General features: G+C 44.8%; 1 protein-coding gene across 1 annotated transcript; it reads right to left on the reverse strand.

Annotated features, from left to right (window-relative positions):
* Positions 1-956: 956 nt before the first annotated feature.
* Positions 957-19,149, reverse strand: LOC132371264 (Golgi-associated RAB2 interactor protein 1A-like). The gene is made up of 3 exons (XM_059932508.1): positions 18,986-19,149; positions 17,787-18,033; positions 957-1,136 (listed from the first exon to the last, which is right to left on the reverse strand). The coding sequence occupies exons 1-3, from the start codon at positions 19,147-19,149 to the stop codon at positions 957-959; spliced, it is 591 nt and encodes a 196-aa protein (XP_059788491.1).
* Positions 19,150-21,071: the final 1,922 nt, after the last annotated feature.

The following is a 21,071-nucleotide window of genomic DNA, read 5'->3' on the forward strand; positions in this document are numbered from 1 at the left end:
CAAGAGTAGAAGCCCTTATTGATCACAGCACTGCCTCTGAAGAGACAGAAAAGCTCAGCTGGGCTCACCGTTTTTCAGATCTCCAGGCTGAACTGACAAAGATTATTCCATGAGAACAGGATGTATCTCCAACTAGAGAAAAGGACATTTAAAGGGCCATCAGGAGAGATAGCATAGCCCAAGATCTCACCTGGACGGAGAGTTCAGAAGAGACTGGAGATGAGAAGTGAGTTGGAGTGAGGGCAGAACAGGTAGGATGTAGCTGAGGGGCTGGGAAGGGGCGGGAGAGAGCCTGGGGGGAGCGATGGCACTCATGGGATTGTACCAGGGCACAAGTGATGCTGTCAGACACTTGCTTCCCTGAGAGCTACGGAGGTGTGGGACCAGCAGAGCAAAGGAGCAGCCCTAGGGTGAGATGAGAGCAGGAGAAAGTGGAGACAGCAAAGTAGGCTTAAAGTTGTTGTCTGTTCAAGTATCATCAAGTCAACCAGGAAATATCCAGGAGCAGGTCAATACTCCCATATGATGGTCCTCAACCTTGTCAGACCCAAGTCCCCTTTTCATGGCAAATATTTTGTAACACCTGTTCTGCTGTTCTGAAATAAAATACAGTGATTATACCATATATAAATATAAATGTATACACATATGGGTTTTCAAAATCGATGTGCTAGCTCAGCTGTCATATAAAAGGAAAAAACTATAATAAAAATATATATTCTAATATGTAAATGCTTGTGTATGACTCTCAGAAGTCAGAATGAAAGCTAATCAGAGACCTGTACTCAGAATGCAGTAGTTACAAAAAAAAAATAATAATACCCTTGAAGGTGTATTGAACTGGCTTCTGAAAAACAGTAAAAGCCCAACTATAGTTTGACAAGTGAGGTCCCAAATAGTCAATCAGGTGGTGTGGCGTCATTCTGAAGTTAATTAAATACCTGAGGTTAGCCTACTCAGCCAAGGGGCTGGGAGGTGCAGATCCAGTCCACTGGGGTCCCGCCTGCAGTGTGGCGCCACCTGGTGCCAGTCACTCGCTCTGCTACATCGTCAAGAATCCGGTCTGCTACATCGTCAAGAATCCGGGTCTTGGGGTTGGGCTGGGCCCCTGGTTTAGCAACTAGGCTGGGCTGAGCCTGCAACCAAAGGTCTCAGTGATGACGGCTGACAGAAATGGGCGCAAGAGGGACTGACACTTGTGAGAAGAGGCCCAGAGGCCATTGGCCCTACTGCCCTCTGGACTTTGAGACTCACAAGCTGCCCGAAGTTCCTGCCAAGCTGTTCTGGGCTTTACTTTTCTCATCTGTAAGGTATAGTTCAAAATAACAGCTATCTCACACAATTGGGAAAATTACATTAGATTGTAGAAGTGGAGACAATTTGAAAAATGCAAAGCGTTTACAAGTGGAATGTCCCGAGTGTGCGTGTGTGATGATCTGATACCACTAGTTGCCACATTCGTCTTGCATTTGGCATGGCCCTTGAATGGTGGTGAGGGGAGGGATAGATATGACAGAAATTCCTTTCGTTCTTTGTGCAAGGCAGCGTGGAGACTTTAGGGGGCTATAAGACCAACTTAGAATAAATTATGACTACTTCATTGTTTGTCATGGACACATGGTGTGTTTCCGGTTATTGTTGCAACTATTAACATTCAAAAACAAGGTTTTGCTTGGGGGCGTAATAAAAAAAATGTATCTCTCCAATGGGGAAATGAGTTGATTTATCCTAAGTCAGCCAGGAATCAGAGACAGATTCGAAAACCTGAACCATCCTCTCTCGGTGTATTTCTAGATTGTTGTATTTCTGGTTGTTTCCATTCAAGTTATAGCTCCTGAAAGTGGCCTTAGCCTTAATAATTCTAGATTTTCATTTATTATTATTTTTAATTGCCATTGGTAATTTATATTTATTTATTTATTTATTTATTTATTTATTTATTTATTTATTTATTTTTGGCTGCATTGGGTCTTCGTTGCTGCGCGCGGGCTTTCTCTAGTTGCCGTGAGCAGGGGTTACTCTTCGTTGTGGTGCGCGGGCTTCTCATTACGGTGGCTTCTCCTGTTGCGGAGCACGAGCTCTAGGCGCGTGGGCTCCAGTAGTTGTGGCACACAGGCTCAGTAGTTATGGCTCGCCGGCTCTAGCGCGCAGGCTCAGTAGTTGTGGCACATGGGCTTAGTTGCTCCGCGGCATGTGGGATCTTCCCAGAGCAGGGATTGAACTCATGTCCCCTGCACTGGCAGGAGGATTTCTTAACCACTGCGCCACCAGGGAAGTCCCTAGATTTATATTTACAATGCTCATTTTATGAAGCTTTACCATTCTCAGTGGTTGTTTTTCTTTTGAAACCATAGTCTTCGATTTCTCAAGATTGACCCCTTGTGGGCTTTTTTTTTTTTTTTTTAAGCAAGATAAGGAAGACTTTATTTGGGACAAGAGGGGTGGGGGGACTAACACAACAGGTAGAGGGACCACCACAATGGAATTTTGCAGCTGGGGAGAGAGATCGGGCTCAACTCTGAATGCAAGATGGATAGGTGGCAATTTATAGCCAAGGAGCAGGGTGAGGAGAAGTGGATGGAAAATTAGTAAGAGGAAGCATCAGGGGTAAGGAGGATTCTGGCTAAACTGACCAACAGGATTCTTGCTGAAGAGAAGACATGTTTTGTTTTGTTTTCTAAATCGATGGCCTGTGGTTCTGAGAGTTCATTAGTGGATCCCTTGGTGGCCCCAGGATGCAGGTCAGGACCTCTCATTTCTACAGATTCACTGTCCCCAGGTTCTCTGCTTCCCCTACCTGCTGTCTCATCAATACCACTAGAGCCTCGATGGACCCGCTGTTGATTATTTCTCTTGAGACTTACGAGGGCATTTGTGAAGCTTTCATCTCACTTCCATCACACATTTTAAGTGGGTCCATCTTGGTGTTATTCCTTGAGGACATTTTCTCTTTTCTCTGAATTCCATTTCAGAAACTTTAAGATGCATTCTTACATTGTTTGGGGGATTGTTTTTGCAAATGTCGTGTCCTGGTGGGCTCTAAATGACTCCGGATAACAATGTTTTATCCCTTTTCCCTTTTAAATGATGTGTTTATTGGCCATTAAAAGCCTTACCAATCCCTTATGTTGTGTCATTTTCATCTAAGAAATAGTCTCTGGGAAGTCAATTTCACTAAGCTCATTCAGCAAAGGCTGTAGTTTCTTCCCTCGTTTGCGGGGAGGAACAACATGGGGCAGCCGGAGCTGGCTGTGGCAGAAATGGATTTACTTAACAACCTTTAACTGGGTACCTGGCAGGAACCAGGCACTGGAGGAAACACAAACGAATAAGACACCTGTGGTTGCCATGTTTACATAGCATCCACTTTTCTGGGGGGATAGCAGCACATCAATTAGACTTCATGGTTGTAGGCACAGGAAATGACAGGCCAACCTAAGCCAAAGAGAATTCTTTGGAAGACTATTGGGAGGTCTTGACAACAGCTGAAAGTTAAGGGAACCAGACTCGGGGGATTTTGGGTTCTTGTCAGGAATCAAAAGAGGAGGAATAAGCTGGATGGATGCCCGGCCCCTGTCACATAGCCAGCAGTGCCTGGTCAGGATGCTGTCCCCACTGCCGCACCTTCGTTTGTGGGGATGAGCGACATCCTGGCTCAAGATATAAAATTTAGGAGGGGGCATCCAGTTAGCTAAGTCCATAATGGACCTGAAGGGTGAGGGGAGGCAATGGTGACTGGAACCAGAAAGAGATAGTTGACTGGAAGAAGCTGCCATGAGAGGAGCAGTTTCCTTCTGTTAAGGGACACACAGCCAGCCTTATGCTACTACAAGGGAGGGAATAATTGTCTTGACCCCATCCTCCCCTCTCCCTCTGATCTCCTACCTGGACTTCCCGCTGGCCAAACCCACCTGGAGACCCCAGGCAACAGGCCCTTTGATGTAGGCTATACAGATCAACTTGTACAACAGGCAGGAACCATAGGCATCCTGGGGCATGGAGAGGGTAGAGAAGGGAGAGTGAGTTTGGAGGGAAAAGGGAAGGTTAACTGGCACAGGTAGGCACAAGGCCAAAGCTAGGTTCCTGGGCCATTGAATGTTAACTGGAAAACCACAAGGACAGAAAACATGGTGGAGACATTAAAGCCAGTGACAGTGTCCCAAACAAAGTGTACATTAAATCCAAGTCCTACATCCTTGGTGCTGCTCTGGGTCTGCATTTTCTAAGCCTGTTTCTCCAATTGTCTCTGATTCTGTGAGTCAGCCTCCAATGGCATGGGGTGGTGGGTACAAAACCCCAGCTTTTTCTGCCGAAGATAGAGTAGTTCCTATTGCTTGCAGCTGAAGGACTCTGATATCGAAATTGGTACTAGAGAGTGGATTGCAGGTTATAGGTCCCCAGGGAGTTGATTACCCTAACAAGATGGAATAGAATGCAGCAAGATTCCAGCAAAATTCTGGGAGGGGAAATTAACTGTCAGTGGCCCACAGCTAATTAAATTATAAGTTGCTGATAATGAGGACCATTTGTTGGCTGAGGGCATCTGGGGAACAAGGTGGCTGCTGTCTTAGGACAATATAAAGGGTATGAAGACTTCCAGGACACTGGGGTACAATGGCTGCTTCTGATGACACTGAATAACTCAAAGAAAGAGAAAAAAATTTCAAAGAACTCAAAATCTGGTTCTTTGGGTTGCTGAATTTTGAAGACTGCCGAAGTCACAGCTTCAATCCAGTCTTTTATGTAAAAGAGAGGCACAATGAAACAGAGTGAATCTCTAATAACTGGAACAGGAACAGCTGACAAGACTTGGAAGACCCAAATCCTCAAATCCTTCTGGAAATTTCCCACTGCCTATCCCTTGTGAGAGGAAGCCTTTCCCTTCTTGCAGGAGGCTGCTAAAAATTCCCCTCAATGTTAGGAGGCTGATAACCAGAATTCGATTCCACGATGTCCAGTGGGTGTTGGGTAGATAAGTGTAGAAATAAATGTAGGGAAGAGAAAGTATTTACCCAGGAAAACATATTGTAGAAATTTGACAATTTGTATCTGTAAAGTCTGGGAGTATCTATTAGAATAAATTTTAAGGCACTCCATCAAAGAGGGAGAACATAATTTTAGATAGGATTGATTTTACTGATATGGGTGCTCTTCCCAGAGATTATGTAATGATTGTGCTATTTCTCACAGCTCTGTATGTTTCTAATAGTTTCCTGTGTTGGTTAAGGTGAGCTTGGATTCAACGCAATTCACGTTAAAGAACAATGAGAGATAACTAATAAGAACCTGCTGTATAAAAAAATTAAATTAAATTAAAAAATTTAAAAAAAATGTGTAAAATATACAAGTGATGGCAAATGTCTTTTCAGTGTAAAAATCCCCCATAAAAAAAAAAAGAACAGTGAGAGGCCAGAAATTCCTTGATACAATGTAGAAAGAGGAATTCAAAGGCTTTGCGAGGCAAGAATACTGACTCATCTAACATGTATCTGTCCTCATCCAACTCTGTCCTTTGAGAAGACCCTGAATACTTGTACATCTCCAAGGTTTTGAGAAAGCATTAGAATGTTTAATAGGCTCTCTGCAAGCCAGTAAATGGGCTCCAGTGGAGACCTCGGTGGAGAAAAGAGGATTCTGGGGAGCACTCCAGGAGCAGAAGCATAGTCAGGCTTGGTAATCAGAGCTGAGAATGGTTTGACCTTTTGAGATCTGGGTCTGTAGTTAGTTAATTAAGGGTGCTTTGGGGACATTTTTCATGGCTTCTGGCTGCTGGTACTTCTAGTTGGGGATTTACACTTTGTGAGTTTTACTTCGCCTGGGAGGAAGCCAGACCTTACTTAGCTAGACTCTGTTTCAGCTCAGGTACATCCTGCAACCTGGGTTCTCCCAAGCAGACTCGCTTGCTTGGGAGTGAGAACATAAGGAAGTCAGCACTGCACAGAGTCTCGTTTTCGGGGCCAGGTGGCAGTAGAAGTGTCTGATTTTAGAAGACTCCTGGCCCAGGGTCACTGGTGGGGGCTGTAGTGTATGTGCAATAGCGGGGAGTGGGGTCTTTGTTGGAGCAGTCCTGCTGTGGCTGGGCCATCGTTCTTTGTCCTGGCTGCGTAAGCCTTCAAGCCATTTCTCTCTTTACCTTTCTGCAGAGTGTGTCAGCTATTGGATAGCCTGTCCAATGTTCATTTCATGCCTGAACTAGTGAGACTTGGTTGTTGACAACTAAAAAAATCAGGGCTGACTTAAGTTCTCTAGGAATAAAATTGATAGGCAGTGACTAAGGTCATTTGTGTCATCAAAAGAATGATGATAGCTAGCTCTGAGGAATATGGTTACAGAATCATGGCTGCTCACCACTTTTCAAGCCTCAGGCAATACTCAGACCCAGAGCTCCTCAAATGAAGGGAAGGCCGGAACCCTTAACCAAGGACCCTGTTATAAACACCATGGAGCACCTACTATGAATCTTTCTCCTGGGCATCCCCAAAGAGACTTTAAGCCACTGACAAGGATAATGTGCCCTCCTAAAAGGGAAATGCACAAACAGTCAGGGACCATGGGGACTCTGAGTTAACACCAGTGGGGGGACCCAAAAGGCTACTGTGTAGTCTGCCAGTCAAAATGGAATGCCTCAGATTCAACGTTGAGTAAAAAAACTGTTTCAGAGGAACATACAGAATATAACATCATCTGTCTAAACATTTTATCCCTATCCAAAACATGCACGTGGGTAAAACCACCTACAAACCACTCAAAGATAGGTAGGTGGTAGGTAAGTAGGTAGGTAGGTAGATAGATATACAGATATAATATATGGACAGATATAGAGATACATAATGATATATATAGATATACATATCTATCTGTTATCTATTGCTGCATAATAGATTACTCCCAAAACTTCATATGTTTATCCCCAAAACACACATTTATTATCTCACAGCTTCTATGGGACAGGAATCCAGGCATGGCTTAGTTGGGGTCTCTGCTTCCAGATCTCTTATGAGGCTGCAATCAAGGTGTTGGCCCAGGGTCTCTCATGAGACTGTAATCAAAGTATTGGCCAGGATCACCATCACCCTACAGTTCAACTAGAGCAAGATCCACTTCCAAGCTCACCCCGTGATGTTGACAGGATCCAATTTTTTACCATCTGTTGGCCTGAGGGCCTCAATTCTTCGCTGGCTGTTAGTTGGGGGCTACCTTTGTTTCCTGGCCAGGTGGTCTTCCCTATTGGAGCACGCATATGAGAACAGCCAGAGAGAGAATGCCAGCAAAATGGAAGTACAGACTTATAATCCAAGCCACTTGAAAGTGACTTGCTATTCATTAGAAGCAAGTCACTAAATCCAGCCTACACTCAAGGGGAGGGAGGATTAGGGGTATTACACAAGGGCAGGGAGCCTTCTAAAAGGAGAGATATATATATAATTTTTTTTTAATTGTAAATTATAAGCAGCAAATTCAGGATAATAATCATCACCTCTGGGGTTCAAGGAACTGAGGACCTAACTGATTAACTGAGGAGGGTGACAGAGGGACCTCAGCTGTACAGCCAATATTTCTGTTCATAAACTGCATAGCAAGATGCAAGTTTCTCCTGCATAATTTCTATTTTATCTTAATTTTTAAATTATTTTCATCAGCATTTTACATGAACATGGTATACAAAGTCAAATCAAGGCCTGTTATCAAAAATAGCAGTCACAGGACTTCCTTGGCAGTCCCGTGGTTAAGACTCCACGCTTCCACTGCAGGGGTGTGGGTTCAAACCCTGGTGGGGGAACTAAGATCCCACATGTCACGCAGCCAAAAAAAAAAAAAAGCACTCACTTGTCCACATACCCTCCATTACCTCATTCATTTCTCAGAAATGACTAAACTCTTTTAGATATTTCTTTGAATAGTTATCCTTGGATCTCTCAAAAACACACTTACATTGTTACTTCTTGATTTTTCAGTTTTGGGTATTAGCTACTGATTTCCAACTATAAAAGATGAAGATGTATTCTTTATCACCTCCCTCCTCTCCCACACCTTCCCCCCAACCTCCACACAACTGCCTTTCACCCACCCTCCAAATACAGTTCTTGCTATCTTTGATTAAATCTATATTCTATCTCAATGTACATAGTATTATGAATAGTCACAGACAAAAAATGACTCCAAAGAAAACGACTAAGGAAGCAATCAGATGGACTTACCAAAAGCCCAAAGTTGCCCAAAGTAGACAGCAAGAGTCAATAGATCGGGACTTCCCTGGTGGCACAGTAGTTAAGAATCCGCCTTCTAATGCAGGCGACACGGGTTCGATCCCTGGTCCGGGAAGATCCCACATGCTGCACAGCAACCAAGCCTGTGTGCCACAATTACTGAGCCTGCGCTCTAGAGCCCGTGAGCCACAATTACTGAGCCCACGTGCCACAACTCTGAAGCCTGTGGCTCTAGGGCCCGCATGCCACAACTACTGAGCCCGCGTGCTGCAACTACTGAAGCCTGCTCACCTAGAGCCCGTGCTCCACAACAAGAGAAGCCACCGCAATGAGAAGCCTGTGCACCACAACGAAGAGTAGCCAGCCCCCACTCACCACAACTAGAGAAAGCCCACACGCAGCAACAAAGACCCAATGCAGCCAAAAAAAAAAAAGGAGTCAATGGATCAAAGCAAGACAGTTTGTTACAACAGCACAGCAAACAGCAGGAGCATCAGCATGGCAGTGCCAGGCCCCCAATCCCCACAGGGCAACATGATGGGCCCAGGTGAGGGCTATGCCTGCAGTGGATTGCATTGCAGCTGAGGAACCCAGGTCTAAGGGCTCAGCAAACAGTAACTAAACAGTAACCAAACCAGTGTCCTTCCCCAAGAGCAAGTCATCGTAAGGTAGTCATGTGTTAGTCACCTTGATCTATTTAACTATCTATGTGACTAGCTACACAAATGGCTCAACGTCAGAGGACAGTTAGGCCTTGAAATCTGGCTTCCTCAGCAAGGATATACAGAGATGCTTGAGGCCATGGCAGAGTGCCTCTCTGAACACAAAGTCAGACTGTGGTGGACATTTGTTATTATCAGCCACCAGACATCCATTCCCCTAATTGTTCTTTTGTAACAGCCCTCAGTTTCCTTTGGGGAAACCACCCAGCCTGCTGCAGCATTTGACGAAATGTTCAATTAGCCATCCTTACCTGAATCCCCGGAGCTGTTCTGGTATCAGTGCGTTCCAGGACTGACTTTTCAGCTGTCCCTTTGATGCCGTGAGCCAACTCATATTTTTCCAATAAATTCCTTTTGGTTTAAATTAGAGTCAGCTTCTCTTACTGGCAATCAGAAAACTTTAATATAAAATGGTATCTCTTCTCATAGTCCCACCAAGGAAACAGACAGGTAAGCAACTACAGGGGTGTGAGAAATGCTGTAAAATGGGCACACGCAGGGCACAATGGTAGCATAGGAAAACTCCATCAATAAGGACAAGTATCATGAGAGCAACAGGTAGAAAATGCAAGGACAGGTATTTGAATAGAGTGAAGGATGTGCAACATCCTTGCACTATCTAAACACACGGTGTATTATGGAAACCACAAGAAATTTGGCATGGTGGAAGCATGAGGTTCAAGGGGAGCAGTGGCCAGTGGAGAGGCTGGAGAGATAGGCTTGGTCATTTTGTATCAAAGAGTTTGCTTTTATCAAGGGTGAAGTGATGGATTTATGTTTCAGAAAGATTTTTAGAAGTATAGATGGGAAATGGATTGGGAATAAATCGAATTCATAAGAGTATGAACTTCAGAGTTAGACGGACTGGGTTCAGATCCTGATTCTGCTACTCGCTCCCTATATGACCTTAAGCAAGTTCTTGAACCTTTTTGTGGCTCGGGCTCATCATCTGTAAAATGTGATCATAGAGTATCTACCTCCTAATGAGTGTGTCGCTTAAGTGATCTTTGTAAAGTCTTAGCATAGTGTTTGGCATATAGTAAGTTTCTAATGAAATTAGCTATTATTGTTACAATGATGACAGAATCTGGGAGTCCAATTGGGGTTACCACAATAATCTAGGTGAGAGCTGATGGAGGCTTAAACCAAGGCAATAGAAATGAGGATGGAGATCTCCTAAATGTTTGTAAACATACCATATTAGGGATACTTTTGAGAGTGGAATGCGTACACATTAATAATGATACTAGAACAACAGGCATAAATTGGGAAGGGTGGTCACCCTTCACATTCATCTTTTCTAAGTTCTGCTTCTAGATGTCCCTCACCAGCATCAACAATGCTCAGCTTGTTTGATTGTAACATGCTGAAAGGAAATTTGTTGTTTTAATTTTTACGGGAGGCAGGAAGAAATCAACAAACACTAGGCATCCTCTCAGCTCAGAGTCTTTTCTGACCACGTCTAGCTAGGATTTACCACTCAGCCCAACTGAGCATGCACAAGGGGAGGGCAGTCATGTTCTTTCTCCTTCCATCACTGTATTACCCACGTGTGAACTATAGGGAAGCAGGTCCTCCAGCCTTGATTTGCAGACCAGGTGGCTCAAACATCATGTCAACCTAAATGGCTTCCCTGTGTCTCCAAAACAGGGCTCAGTATCTCTCCCATATGCTCCCTAAAGGCAAGTATCATGTCCATCTGTCTTGTTCTCTCTAATATACCCAGCAACTAGTGCAGTGTCTGGCACCTAGCAAGAGCTTGATAAATGCCTACTGAATGTTGTGGTAGTATTTCTCAAGTCAGTATTCCCCATCTGTCCAGAGGTTGGTTAAGGGTCCTGTTCTATCCCTGATATACACAGACACTGTGTCTTCCACTTGGGTTTCATTAGGCCCTGGGTTGGAAGAGTTAATCAATTAGATGGGTGGTCACCATCTTCCTTGACAGAAGCCCCATCTTCATTAGCAACCAAAGTTTGCATGGCCAGGATGAGCTTTCATAGCTTTACATTAACACAGGGAATGGGGCAGGAAGACTCGCGTTCTTGTTTGAGGTAAGTGGGGCAACACAAAAACATCTCCTAGTTGGTCGCCATCATTCTCAGGATTCTTTCACTTTGGGCTTGTAGCAGCCCTGTCTCTGTTTCCCCCTATCCCTTTGTAAGAGGAAGTTGGATTTCTCCCCAGGTCCTTTCCTCCGGACTGGCTTTCTTGGCTTTGCTTGGCTGTTTGGGGGTTTCAACTGAGATAACAGAATGTTTTTCCATTTATTTCCCCAAGGAGTGAGCTACTGCTCCTAATTAGTCCTTCTCCAGCCCCTCCCCACCTCCACCCCCCATAGCACAAACTACAACAATTAGGGACTCACTTGGAGGTTTATTGGTGGAAGTACTAAAGCACCTTGTTATAAACATCATCTTACCTCTCCCATGGTCATCTGGGCCACAATAGGAAAAGAGCATTATAGAAGGTTGTAGCAAGTGGACTGAACGAAGCCTGGGAAGATGACCCTGTCTTGGCTAGGTGTTAGGGTCCCAGGAAGTTCTCTCCTAGGGAACTGGCTACAGGAACCTGCAGGAAGTGCTCCTCTGGATTCTCTTGTTCCCAGAGACTGTGGCTCAAGGTGGCTCTCATGGGTATATTCGAATTGACAGGGGATGCCACTGGAGAGGGTGTCTTGTCTTAGCAGTTGAAATTGTCTATTTCAGCGGTGGTATCGGTGTTTCTAGAGTAGCCCAGGATGTCGGGGTCATTGAAAGCAATAGAAGAAAAAGAAAGCATTGTTAAGAATCTAATTTTAAAACTTTTTAAATTACGTCTTTTCCAGCATAAGTGCCTTGAACCTAGATCTAAATATGGAAATGATGGGCAGTGGCAACATGTATTTATGGCATGAGGTACTTACAAGCAACTTGAGCAGAGAAAGCCAAGTGGGAGGGAGGCTGGAGCGAAGGCATCTCTGCTGAAGTGGAACAGATACCCCTCCAAATCTTAAGCCTTGCTTTTATGTGTTGAGAATGTAACATGTTATGAGTCAAAGGCAAGACCTGAACCCACTGGGATCTGCCTGATGCCCACTGTAGACTGCCAGGTATCAGCATAAGTGCAAAGAAAACCTCAGACAGTTCTCCAAAACAATAACAACTGAAAAAAAAAAATCACAACCACTTGTGTGTCTAGAAAAACAAACATTGGGCTAAAATTTTTTAAAATTTTGATTTCAAGTGAAATACATGCTTATTTTAAATGAAAAAAAAAACCTATAAAAAAGCACCCAAAAGAAAATAAAAATCACTCACACTTACTATTCAGAGATAAGTACAGTGAGTTGTTTTTTTTTTTCCCCAATGAAATTAATTTTAGGGTTATTTAGCCAGAGACCGGCAATATGGCCTAATAATCTAAAAATGTCTTTGCCACAAAACACCTAGAAATGCTGGATAAAATATAATCTACACAATTTTAAATGCATTGTTAAACTCACAAAAAGTAAAGTAAAAATCCCAGGGACCAAAATTAAAGATCAGTAAAGTATGAGCTAAAGTGGGGCTGCCTGAGGGACTGGCTAGTCTTGGTGACCCAGGCCTTGGGTTTTTATGGCCACGAGACACAGGAGATAAAGTCTTGGGCCCGAGCTAGGTAGGGCATTAACTGAGGTATTTACATAAGTCCAGGACTTTCAAAGCCACCTTCTCGGCAAAAAGGGACACCAGAAAGAAATCCGTCCAGTGCCACAAGCTCATCTATATCAACTTGGATTCTGGGTCAAAACAAAAGTCTCTGCTGAAAATTCTTATCTTTGGGACTGTCCCAATACTGGTTTGAGGTCTGAAACGATATATGGTACAAGAACTTCCAAGCTGAGAAACTAATATAAAAACTTTTGGACTTACCTGGTGGCGCAGTGCTTAAGAATCCACCTGCCAATGCAGGGGACACGGGTTCGAGCGCTGGTCTGGGAAGATCCCACATGCCACGGAGCAACTAAGCCCGTGCGCCACAACTACTGAGCCTGCGCTCTAGAGCCCACGAGCCACAACTACCGAGCCCGTGTGCCACTACTACTGAAGGCCGCATGCCTAGAGCCCGTGCTCGGCAACAAGAGAAGCCACTGCAATGAGAAGCCCGCGCACCACAACGAAGAGTAGCCCCTGCTCTCCACAACTGGAGAAACCCATGCACAGCAACGAAGACCCAATACAGCCAAAAATAAATAAATAAATAAATTTTACATTAAAAAAAAATTTTTTTTTTCTCCTGAGCCAGTAATATCTCTGATATGGAATCAAACTTACAATGACTCTTTGGGGTTAACCCCTGCCCCTCCAATTTAGGCCAACATCAGTCCCACAGATAAAGGCCTGTTTGAGAAAAGCTCAGATAAAATATTACAGCTACAGACAGCTCCAAGGCCCACAGGTTATCAGTATCTGTGTGAGAGGAAGCAGAGAGAAGCAACAGGGCATCTGATGTGCCTGTAAACAGGAGAGCTCCTACATCTCCCGCAGCTTCTCAGTGGAAAGTGCAGCCAGCCAATTTGAGAAGAAGGAAACTGGAAGTAAGTGCAAGGGGTCCGTGGTACAGTCCGAAGAGGCTGGTGAAGTATGTGCCTTAAGAACTCTCAAAACCACCAGAACACTCTTCCTTGCAGGACGTGTCCTCAAACAAGGAAAAACCACTGGAAATGGAACCCAAATTGAGTAGGACAGGAACAATAAAAGCAAAGGAAAGAGAGAGGTCAGGGAAAGATAGGAGAGAGGAACACAGCCCTGGAATCCTAAAAAATACAAGGCCATAAACACTTCACAAAAATGACACAAGAGGGAGCTCTGGAGCCCAAACCAGAAAGCTGCCTTGACCAGCCTCTCACCCGCAAAGGTTCAGGAAAACCGTTCACATCAGAGATCATAATCCAAGGCAACACAAAATTATATAAGGAAGAAAGAGGTTGGGGCTTCCCCGGCGGTCCAGTGGTTAAGACTCTGCCTGCCAATGCAGCAGGGTGCGGGTTCGAGCCCTGGTTGGGAACTAAGATCCTGCATGCCGCCCACGGCGGCCAAAAATTAAAAAAAAGAAAAGAAAAGAAAAGAAGCTATGAAGCATCATAAATCCTTACAGACGATGGATGCACACTAAAAAGATGTGCCTGCAAAACAAATGAAAAGTGCAACCTAGCATTTCAAAATGAGCTAAAAGAAGTTAAGACAATGACAGAACATATGAAAGAAAAACTAAGTCAGAATTTAAAAGATTTATAGGAATTCCCTGGCGGTCCAGTGTTTAGGACTCTGTGCTCTCACTGCCGAGGGCCGGGTTCAATCCCTGGTTGGGGAACTAAGATCCCACAAGCTGTGTGGTGCAGCCTAAAAAATAAAAATAAGAAAATATAAATAAAAGATTTATAAATGCGGTGATAAAACTGAGAAAAGAATTAGACATTTCTAAAGAAATAAAAATTACTTCCAAAATGAAGCCTAAAGCCAGAAAGAACAGAAAAACAAACAAACAAAGCAGATAATGCCTTAAGAGAAACAGAAGGGTAAAAGCAGGAGAGTTTCAAGAATAAAAAAGAGAAAGTGGCAGGTAATTAGATACACAAAGATGATCCAACATACAAATAGTAAGAGTACCCAAAGAGGGAAATTTTACATTATAATTCAAGAATACTATCTTGAAGTTGAAAAAAAAAAAAAAGACTGGAAAGTACATATAAAGGCGCACCATGACCTGGGAGAACTGACCCAGCATGACCACAGCTGGGACCCTGCCCCAGAGCAAGGCTATGAAAGCACTGAGAGAGAGGATGTGTGGAGAGTCCTGTGTATAGAGCTGCTCCTTCGTTCCCCTCCAGCTGAACAACAGAGGCTTCCTGGGAACACCCAGAGACCTTGAGCAGTGGCCCCTGGGGTCTGGGAGACCCAGTAGGTGGCGGGGCACAACTCCCACCCAGGAAACATGGAGGGTGGCAGAACCAGGAGAGCAGGTTTCTTTGATGACAGAGTGAAGAGGAGTTGCTTCTGTGTCCAGGAGGCACAGTCCTCCCTCCAGTAGCCGGTCAAAGTCTGAGAGGACATTTCCTGAGGACAAGATGTCAACTGTACTGGAGAGAAAGAGCCTGCCTGGAGCCACTGTAAACCCTACCCGCAAGGACTCCCTTAAAGGTGAGGGGACTCTGACAGCTAGTGCCTGAGTGCACGGACGCCTGCAGAGCCAGGGCCTGAGCGGGGGCCTTGCATTGGGGTGAGGACTTCAAGGAACCCAAGAAAGCTCCTGAGAGAAAAAGCCAGCTTTAGAATCAGGAAGCAGAAGGAGAGGAGTGACAGTCCAGTCCCCACAATGAAGGGCCATCTTAATATGAGGCCAAGCTGACTGAAGCGGGGTGATGTGATCACTTTAGAGTTTTGATAATTTTCAGGCACTGGATGTTTTAATTTCAGAACTGATGCTGCTTTTGCACTTTAAAGGGACCAAAGAACTCTTTTATATTCTAAGAGGGAGCCCATATATGCTATGGGGCCTGCCCAGAGACCAGCTTTTATCCAGGGGCAAGAAGACAACTTCTCCCGCTGAAAAAATTATAAAGGAAAGGAAAAAATTTGGCATTTTGATGATACCCTACAAGTTGTACTTCTTCAACGTATCGATTGAACAATCTTGCTTTGGTTTTCTATCTCTTGTTACAGAAAGAATCTAACACAATGACTTAGTAGATTAGTAACACTTCGGAGCCAGCAGTGGTCTCCCATGTGGGTTAATGTCTATTCTGTCCATTTTACAGAATAGACAAGTGAGGCAAGGAGGCCTTGGGATTGTCTTACCCAAGGGACCCTTGCGAGTTGGGACTGAAGATAGTCAATATATAACTCCGTGAGCCTGCTTTATTGCCCTTCTTTGAATTAATTTATTCATCCCTCACTCCTTTTACTGAACACCTTCCATATGAAAACACCGGGGTTTACCTAGGGACTATTCAGATCAATCAGCCACTGACCCTGTTCCCAAGGACAGGCTTATAATAAAATTAAGGGGACACGTCACATGCAAAGGTCTAAAGTGAAGAGAAGGAACTGAGATGGGTAGGCAGAGGGTGTCACTGACCGCCGCCCCGCCCCCGCCCCCCGCCCCTCACCCCTCCCCGCGCCATGGCTCTGTGCTGCGGGAAGGGATGCCGGCACTGCCTGCACAGAGGACCCACCTGTCTGCTGTGAGCTGGGACCTTCCTGAGAGATTCGAGAAACAGTCACTGGTCTGCTCGGCTGCCAAGAGCTTTCATGGAGCTTTCACTGGACTGGCAGGATGACAGGAGGCTGCTTCCAGACTGGATGGAGAAACATGCAGTCAGATGGCCAGGTCTGCTCCTTTGGCTTCCTCGGGCCATAACCTTGAAGGAACTCACTTGTGTCTGCCAGCCTAGTCCTGGGAACCTGCTCCTTCAACATCAAGCCCTCGAATCATCAGACCAAAAATGGGGCCCTAGCAGGATCACCTCCTCTCCCTGATGGGCTGCTGTGGCCATCTGCCCAGAGCACAGGCTCTGAACCTTGTGAACCAGAGCAGCAGAGCTGACTTTCGAAGTCAGCGATAGAGTGCCTAAAGTATGCCACTTACATGAGACGAGTAAAGTGTTTCCATCCTGAAATCGGAAGGTTTAAGGCTATCCAATCTATCAAGCTTTTCCTTCCTGACCTTCTACCCTAAGCAGGTACTGGGAAAGCCTTCTATGGGTCAAAAGAAAAGAAAAGAAATCCTTAAATAAACTAAAAGGGAAAAGCAAATCCTTAGGGGAAATATTTGCAAAAACATGAGATTAAAGGCTTAAAAATCCTGATATATAAAAAGCTCTGGTTTACAAATCAATTTAGAAAAATGCAAAGCTGCCAATAGAAAACTGGCCAAAGAACACAAGAGCCAATGCAAAAAAGAAAAGGTCAGTGTTCAAATTCATTGAAAAATCAGAGAATCCACTTTTTTTCAGCCTATCATACTAGAAAATTAAAATTTATACTTCTCAATTGTGATAAGGATACAGTGACCTAGTCACTCATATTATTGGAGAGAGTACAATTTGGTATGAACTTTCTGGAAATAATCTGGCAGTATGTATGTATCAAGAGTCTTAAAAATGTCTGTACCCTTTGAATTCTGCTTCTAAAAATCAATTCTGAGAAAACAATCAGAAATGTGGACGATACATAAATGCTTGTTGTAGCATCAGTTACAATCATGAAAAGTCAGAAACAACTCTGAATGTTAAACAACTCTGAATGAATGATATTAGGGGAATGGTGAAGTAAATTTTAACCCATTCATACAACTGAATAGCATGAAATTACCAAAATGATGTATATAAAGGGCTTCTAAAAGAAATGGGAAAATGCTTATGATATAATCTAAATTGGAAAAAAAAGCAACATTCAGAAATGTATATATATTTAATGTCCTCAAATATATAAATTGAAAATTAAGACGAAAGAATAGAAGGAAATATGCCAAAATGTTCCAAGTGATTGCTTGGGGCTGGAGAGAAGCAGGGGTGATTTTTCTGTAATTTTCTGATTTTCTTCAGTGAGCATTATTCCTTTATAACACTGAAAAAAAAAAACCCCAGCAAAAAACAGCAAACAATTTATAAGTGAGTGAAGTACTTTATAGCTCTTTTTTTGGAAAACAAAGTTAATTTACTTTTTATGTCTGTAGACCTCAATTTGGTGTGTGCGTATCATTGACCCTTGAAAAAGAAGTCTGCTCATCCCCACACAACACTAGACCGTAATACCCATCAATTCTCGGGAGGTGATATGTTTCCGATTCCCAGCTGACCCTATGGATCTCTTGGCAGGATCTTGGTGAAACTTACTGTTTCGGTGGAGCTGCAGGGCAACTTGGGCACCAGGCAGTGAGAGAACTGGATTCTCGGGTCTTTTGTGGTGATAGACAGACCTCTCCGCAGAATTTTCACCAAGCGGATCCAGAATTGAAACACAGCATCTGGGTGTTTTTCGTGGAGCCTCAGGTAGTAGATCTTTTCAGTCACTGTCCTAACCCTCAGGATGCGTTGGAGCCGGTCGCAGATTCGTAGTTCCACGTACTTCAGTGGGAGAATCCTGGACACAATCAGGAAATTCCCATGGCAGAGGCATCAGTGATTTTAATCAACCAAGCTGGTGCCTTCCTAGAGCTTGGGTCAACCTCACTAGGCGCTCACCTCTGCTTGGGGGACACCCAAGGGAGAAAGCTCGTGGTCTGAGAATGGGAATGATCACTAAGACCGACTCTTCTCTGATTTCCAGGGCCTTAGTTATTAAAGAATCTGCCCACACCAATAACAATGGCTGAGAGTCGATGTATAATATCTTGTTTAGTCCTCACAACAACCCTTTGATGAAGGAAAGATAAGTAGTATTAATTCCATTTTACAGAATTTGAAACTGTGGCTCAGAGAAGCTAAGTGATTTACCCAAGTTTAGACCTTCTTAAGTAGGAAATGGAACTAAGGTTTTCTGGCTCTATTTTCAGGTCTCCTCCTCCCTAGATCCTGATTAACTGTGCTGAAAGATTAAGAAAATGGACGGAGGTCTCCTATACATCCAGTATTTTTTTTTCAATCTCAACACCTCATAATCCTATTTGACTATCATATTGCTCACCTTTCTTTTTGAAAACCTCTAAGTCGATATTGACAAAAAAAATAAGCAAAAGGAAGCCAAGATTCTCAAAAACTAGGCGGAGACAGGGACTGGTGCTCTACCACAGCACCAAGCACAGCGCTTGGTGCACATAGATACTAAGTAAATACTTGTTAAATGAATGAATGAAGTCTACATAGTTCATCAGCTAAAGAACACTGTCCTTTCTTCTCAGCTAAAGTCCAGCAAAAACTAACACAACATTGTAAAGCAATTTTACTCCAATTAAAAAAAGAAAATTATGTTGCTAAAAAAAAAAAAACAAACACAAAGGTAACAAAATAAAAAAATATATAAGTAAAGTCCAGCTGCAAAACAATGCAGTCATTCATCCCGCCCCTTCCGGCCCCTCCCTCAAGCCTTTCTTTACCTGCTGAGGGTGATGACTGGGGCACTACCAGGTGTGCTCCAGGTGGAAAACTGACCCTGGGGCCAGGTGACATTGGCCATCAGGAGGACGTTGGGGAGTGGCAAGGAGGGCACCGAGGAGGTCACCCCGAGGATCACAGTGATAGACCCTTCACAGACATCCATCCAGTTCCCAAGCTTAGTGACCTAGAAATCAGCCCCAGGCACATGGGTCAGAGAGAAGCAGAAGACAGGGATGGAAGGTTACAGATGCTAGAAAATGGCTCTTCAACTTGGCGACAGGCTTAGAGCACCTGTGCTTCTTGCAGGTGTGTGGCACACTGGACTGGGTCATGACCTGAATCTATCCTTCCTGTGGGTCTCCCCAGAGAGACTTACGTTCACTGGCAACAGGAACGCTGTGCTGCCCTTCTTCGTGTCCTTTGCATTACTAATTTTAAAAGGATGCACTAGTAAGAAGCCAGCACAGGTTTCTTTCTTCCTTTCTTTCTTCCTTCCTTCCTTCCTTCCTTTTTCTTTTTCTTCCTTCCTTCCTTCCTTCCTTCCTTCCTTCCTTCCTTCCTTCCTTCCTTCCTTCCTTTCTCTCTCTCTCTCTCTCTCTTTCTTCATTCATTCATTTATTTATTGGCTGTGTTGGGTCCCCATTGCTGCATGCAGGCTCTTGTCTAGTTGTGGCGAGCGAGGGCTACTCTTCGTTGCGGTGCGCAGGCTTCTCACTGAGGTGGCTTCTCTTGCTGTGGAGCACGGGCTCTAGGCGCGTGGGCTTCAGTAGTTGTGGCTCGCGGGCTCCAGAGCGCAGGCTCGGCAGTTGTGGAGCACGGGCCCAGTTGCTCCGCGGCATGGGGGATCTTTCCGGAGCAGGGATCGAACCCATGTCCCCTGCATTGGCAGGCAGACTCCTATCCACTGCGCCACCAGGGAAGCCCCAGCACAGGTTTCTAATGGTCTGGAAGGGAGAGTGTGAGAAGAAAGTTCCAGAAGGGGAGGAGAGTGAGGAAAGAGCTGTTGAACGGAGAAGACTCAGGCAGCCCAACTTGAGGGAGGTTTGGGGAGCTTCCCCCAGGATGAGGGAGTGCCGGGCTTGTTGCTAGGTCTTGAGTGTAATAAGGACCTGTTCTCTTGCAGCACTCGGGGCTGTGGCAGGACAGGGAGATGGAGGCCTGGCACTGGGGCACAGTGTCTCAGCTAAGACACCCCTACCTCACTATCCAGGGCGGGCAGAGAAGCACCAGGTCTGTGGCCTCTAAGGAACCACAGGGACCAGGGTAAGGAACATCTGAGGAGTGACCCCTACGCCCAGAGGGCCTTCTCCCAATATCCTCGGCTTTGCAAGACCATCGGGGCCATTCACAGCCCGTGGTGGAACTGAGGACCAGGGGAAAGCCCCAGGAATGACTGAAATGTTAGTTCCCACAAGCCTGAGTAGATGGTGCCCCAAGAAAAGTGAATTTTGATTTTTGAAAAAAAAAAAAAAGTAACATTTCTTGGAGCCCATGTTGTGGAATGAAATTCATATGTGCTACAAAACACAGAGGGCCACACACACTGAGAGTAATAAATAAATGTTTGCAGGTGATGTTTCTTGGCGGTGATGATAGTGATGTCACGTGATGCTGAGGAGAGGGAAGGGAGGGAACAGCATAACCACGTGGGCTGGAGCAGTTCAAGGCAGCTTTTAGCTCTGCCGTGGGCCAGCTTCAGCAGGCAGTCTCTCGCCCTCCCTGGCACAGTCTGAGTCTCTTGCTGCCTGAGTCGCCTAGCGTCCATCCAGAGAATCTAAACAGTTTTAATACTAGGCCAAAGAGAACATATTAGGAGAATAAACCTGCCGCCATAATCTCACACCCAAGGACACGACTAGAATTTGATATCTTGAGTCTGGATTTCCCACGGTACTGCTCATTCTCCTCTGAGTGTGTGTTGGGCATGAGCACACCGCCCCCCCCCCCATGCCTCCCATGCTGCCAGCTGATCGCCCAGCTATGCAGCTCCCTGGGGCAGCGCAGGGACCAGGGAGTGCCCGGAGCCATGAACCTTTGGGGGACCTCGTCAGAGAACAGCTCGCTGCTCTGTGAAGGGGTCTCCAA

Source organism: Balaenoptera ricei, chromosome 9 (assembly GCF_028023285.1).
Source record: "Balaenoptera ricei isolate mBalRic1 chromosome 9, mBalRic1.hap2, whole genome shotgun sequence".
In the NCBI taxonomy this organism is placed as follows: domain Eukaryota; kingdom Metazoa; phylum Chordata; class Mammalia; order Artiodactyla; family Balaenopteridae; genus Balaenoptera; species Balaenoptera ricei.

Coding starts and splice junctions, on each gene's coding strand:
- LOC132371264 (XM_059932508.1), bottom strand. CDS start 19,149: ATGGATGTCTGTGAAGGGTCTATCACTGTGATCCTCGGGGTGACCTCC. Junction 18,034..18,985: donor CCAGTCATCACCCTCAGCAG/GTAAAGAAAGGC, acceptor GATTGTGTCCAG/GATTCTCCCACTGAAGTACG. Junction 1,137..17,786: donor CCTGCAGCTCCACCGAAACA/GTAAGTTTCACC, acceptor CTTTGGTTGCAG/GCTCAGCCCAGCCTAGTTGC.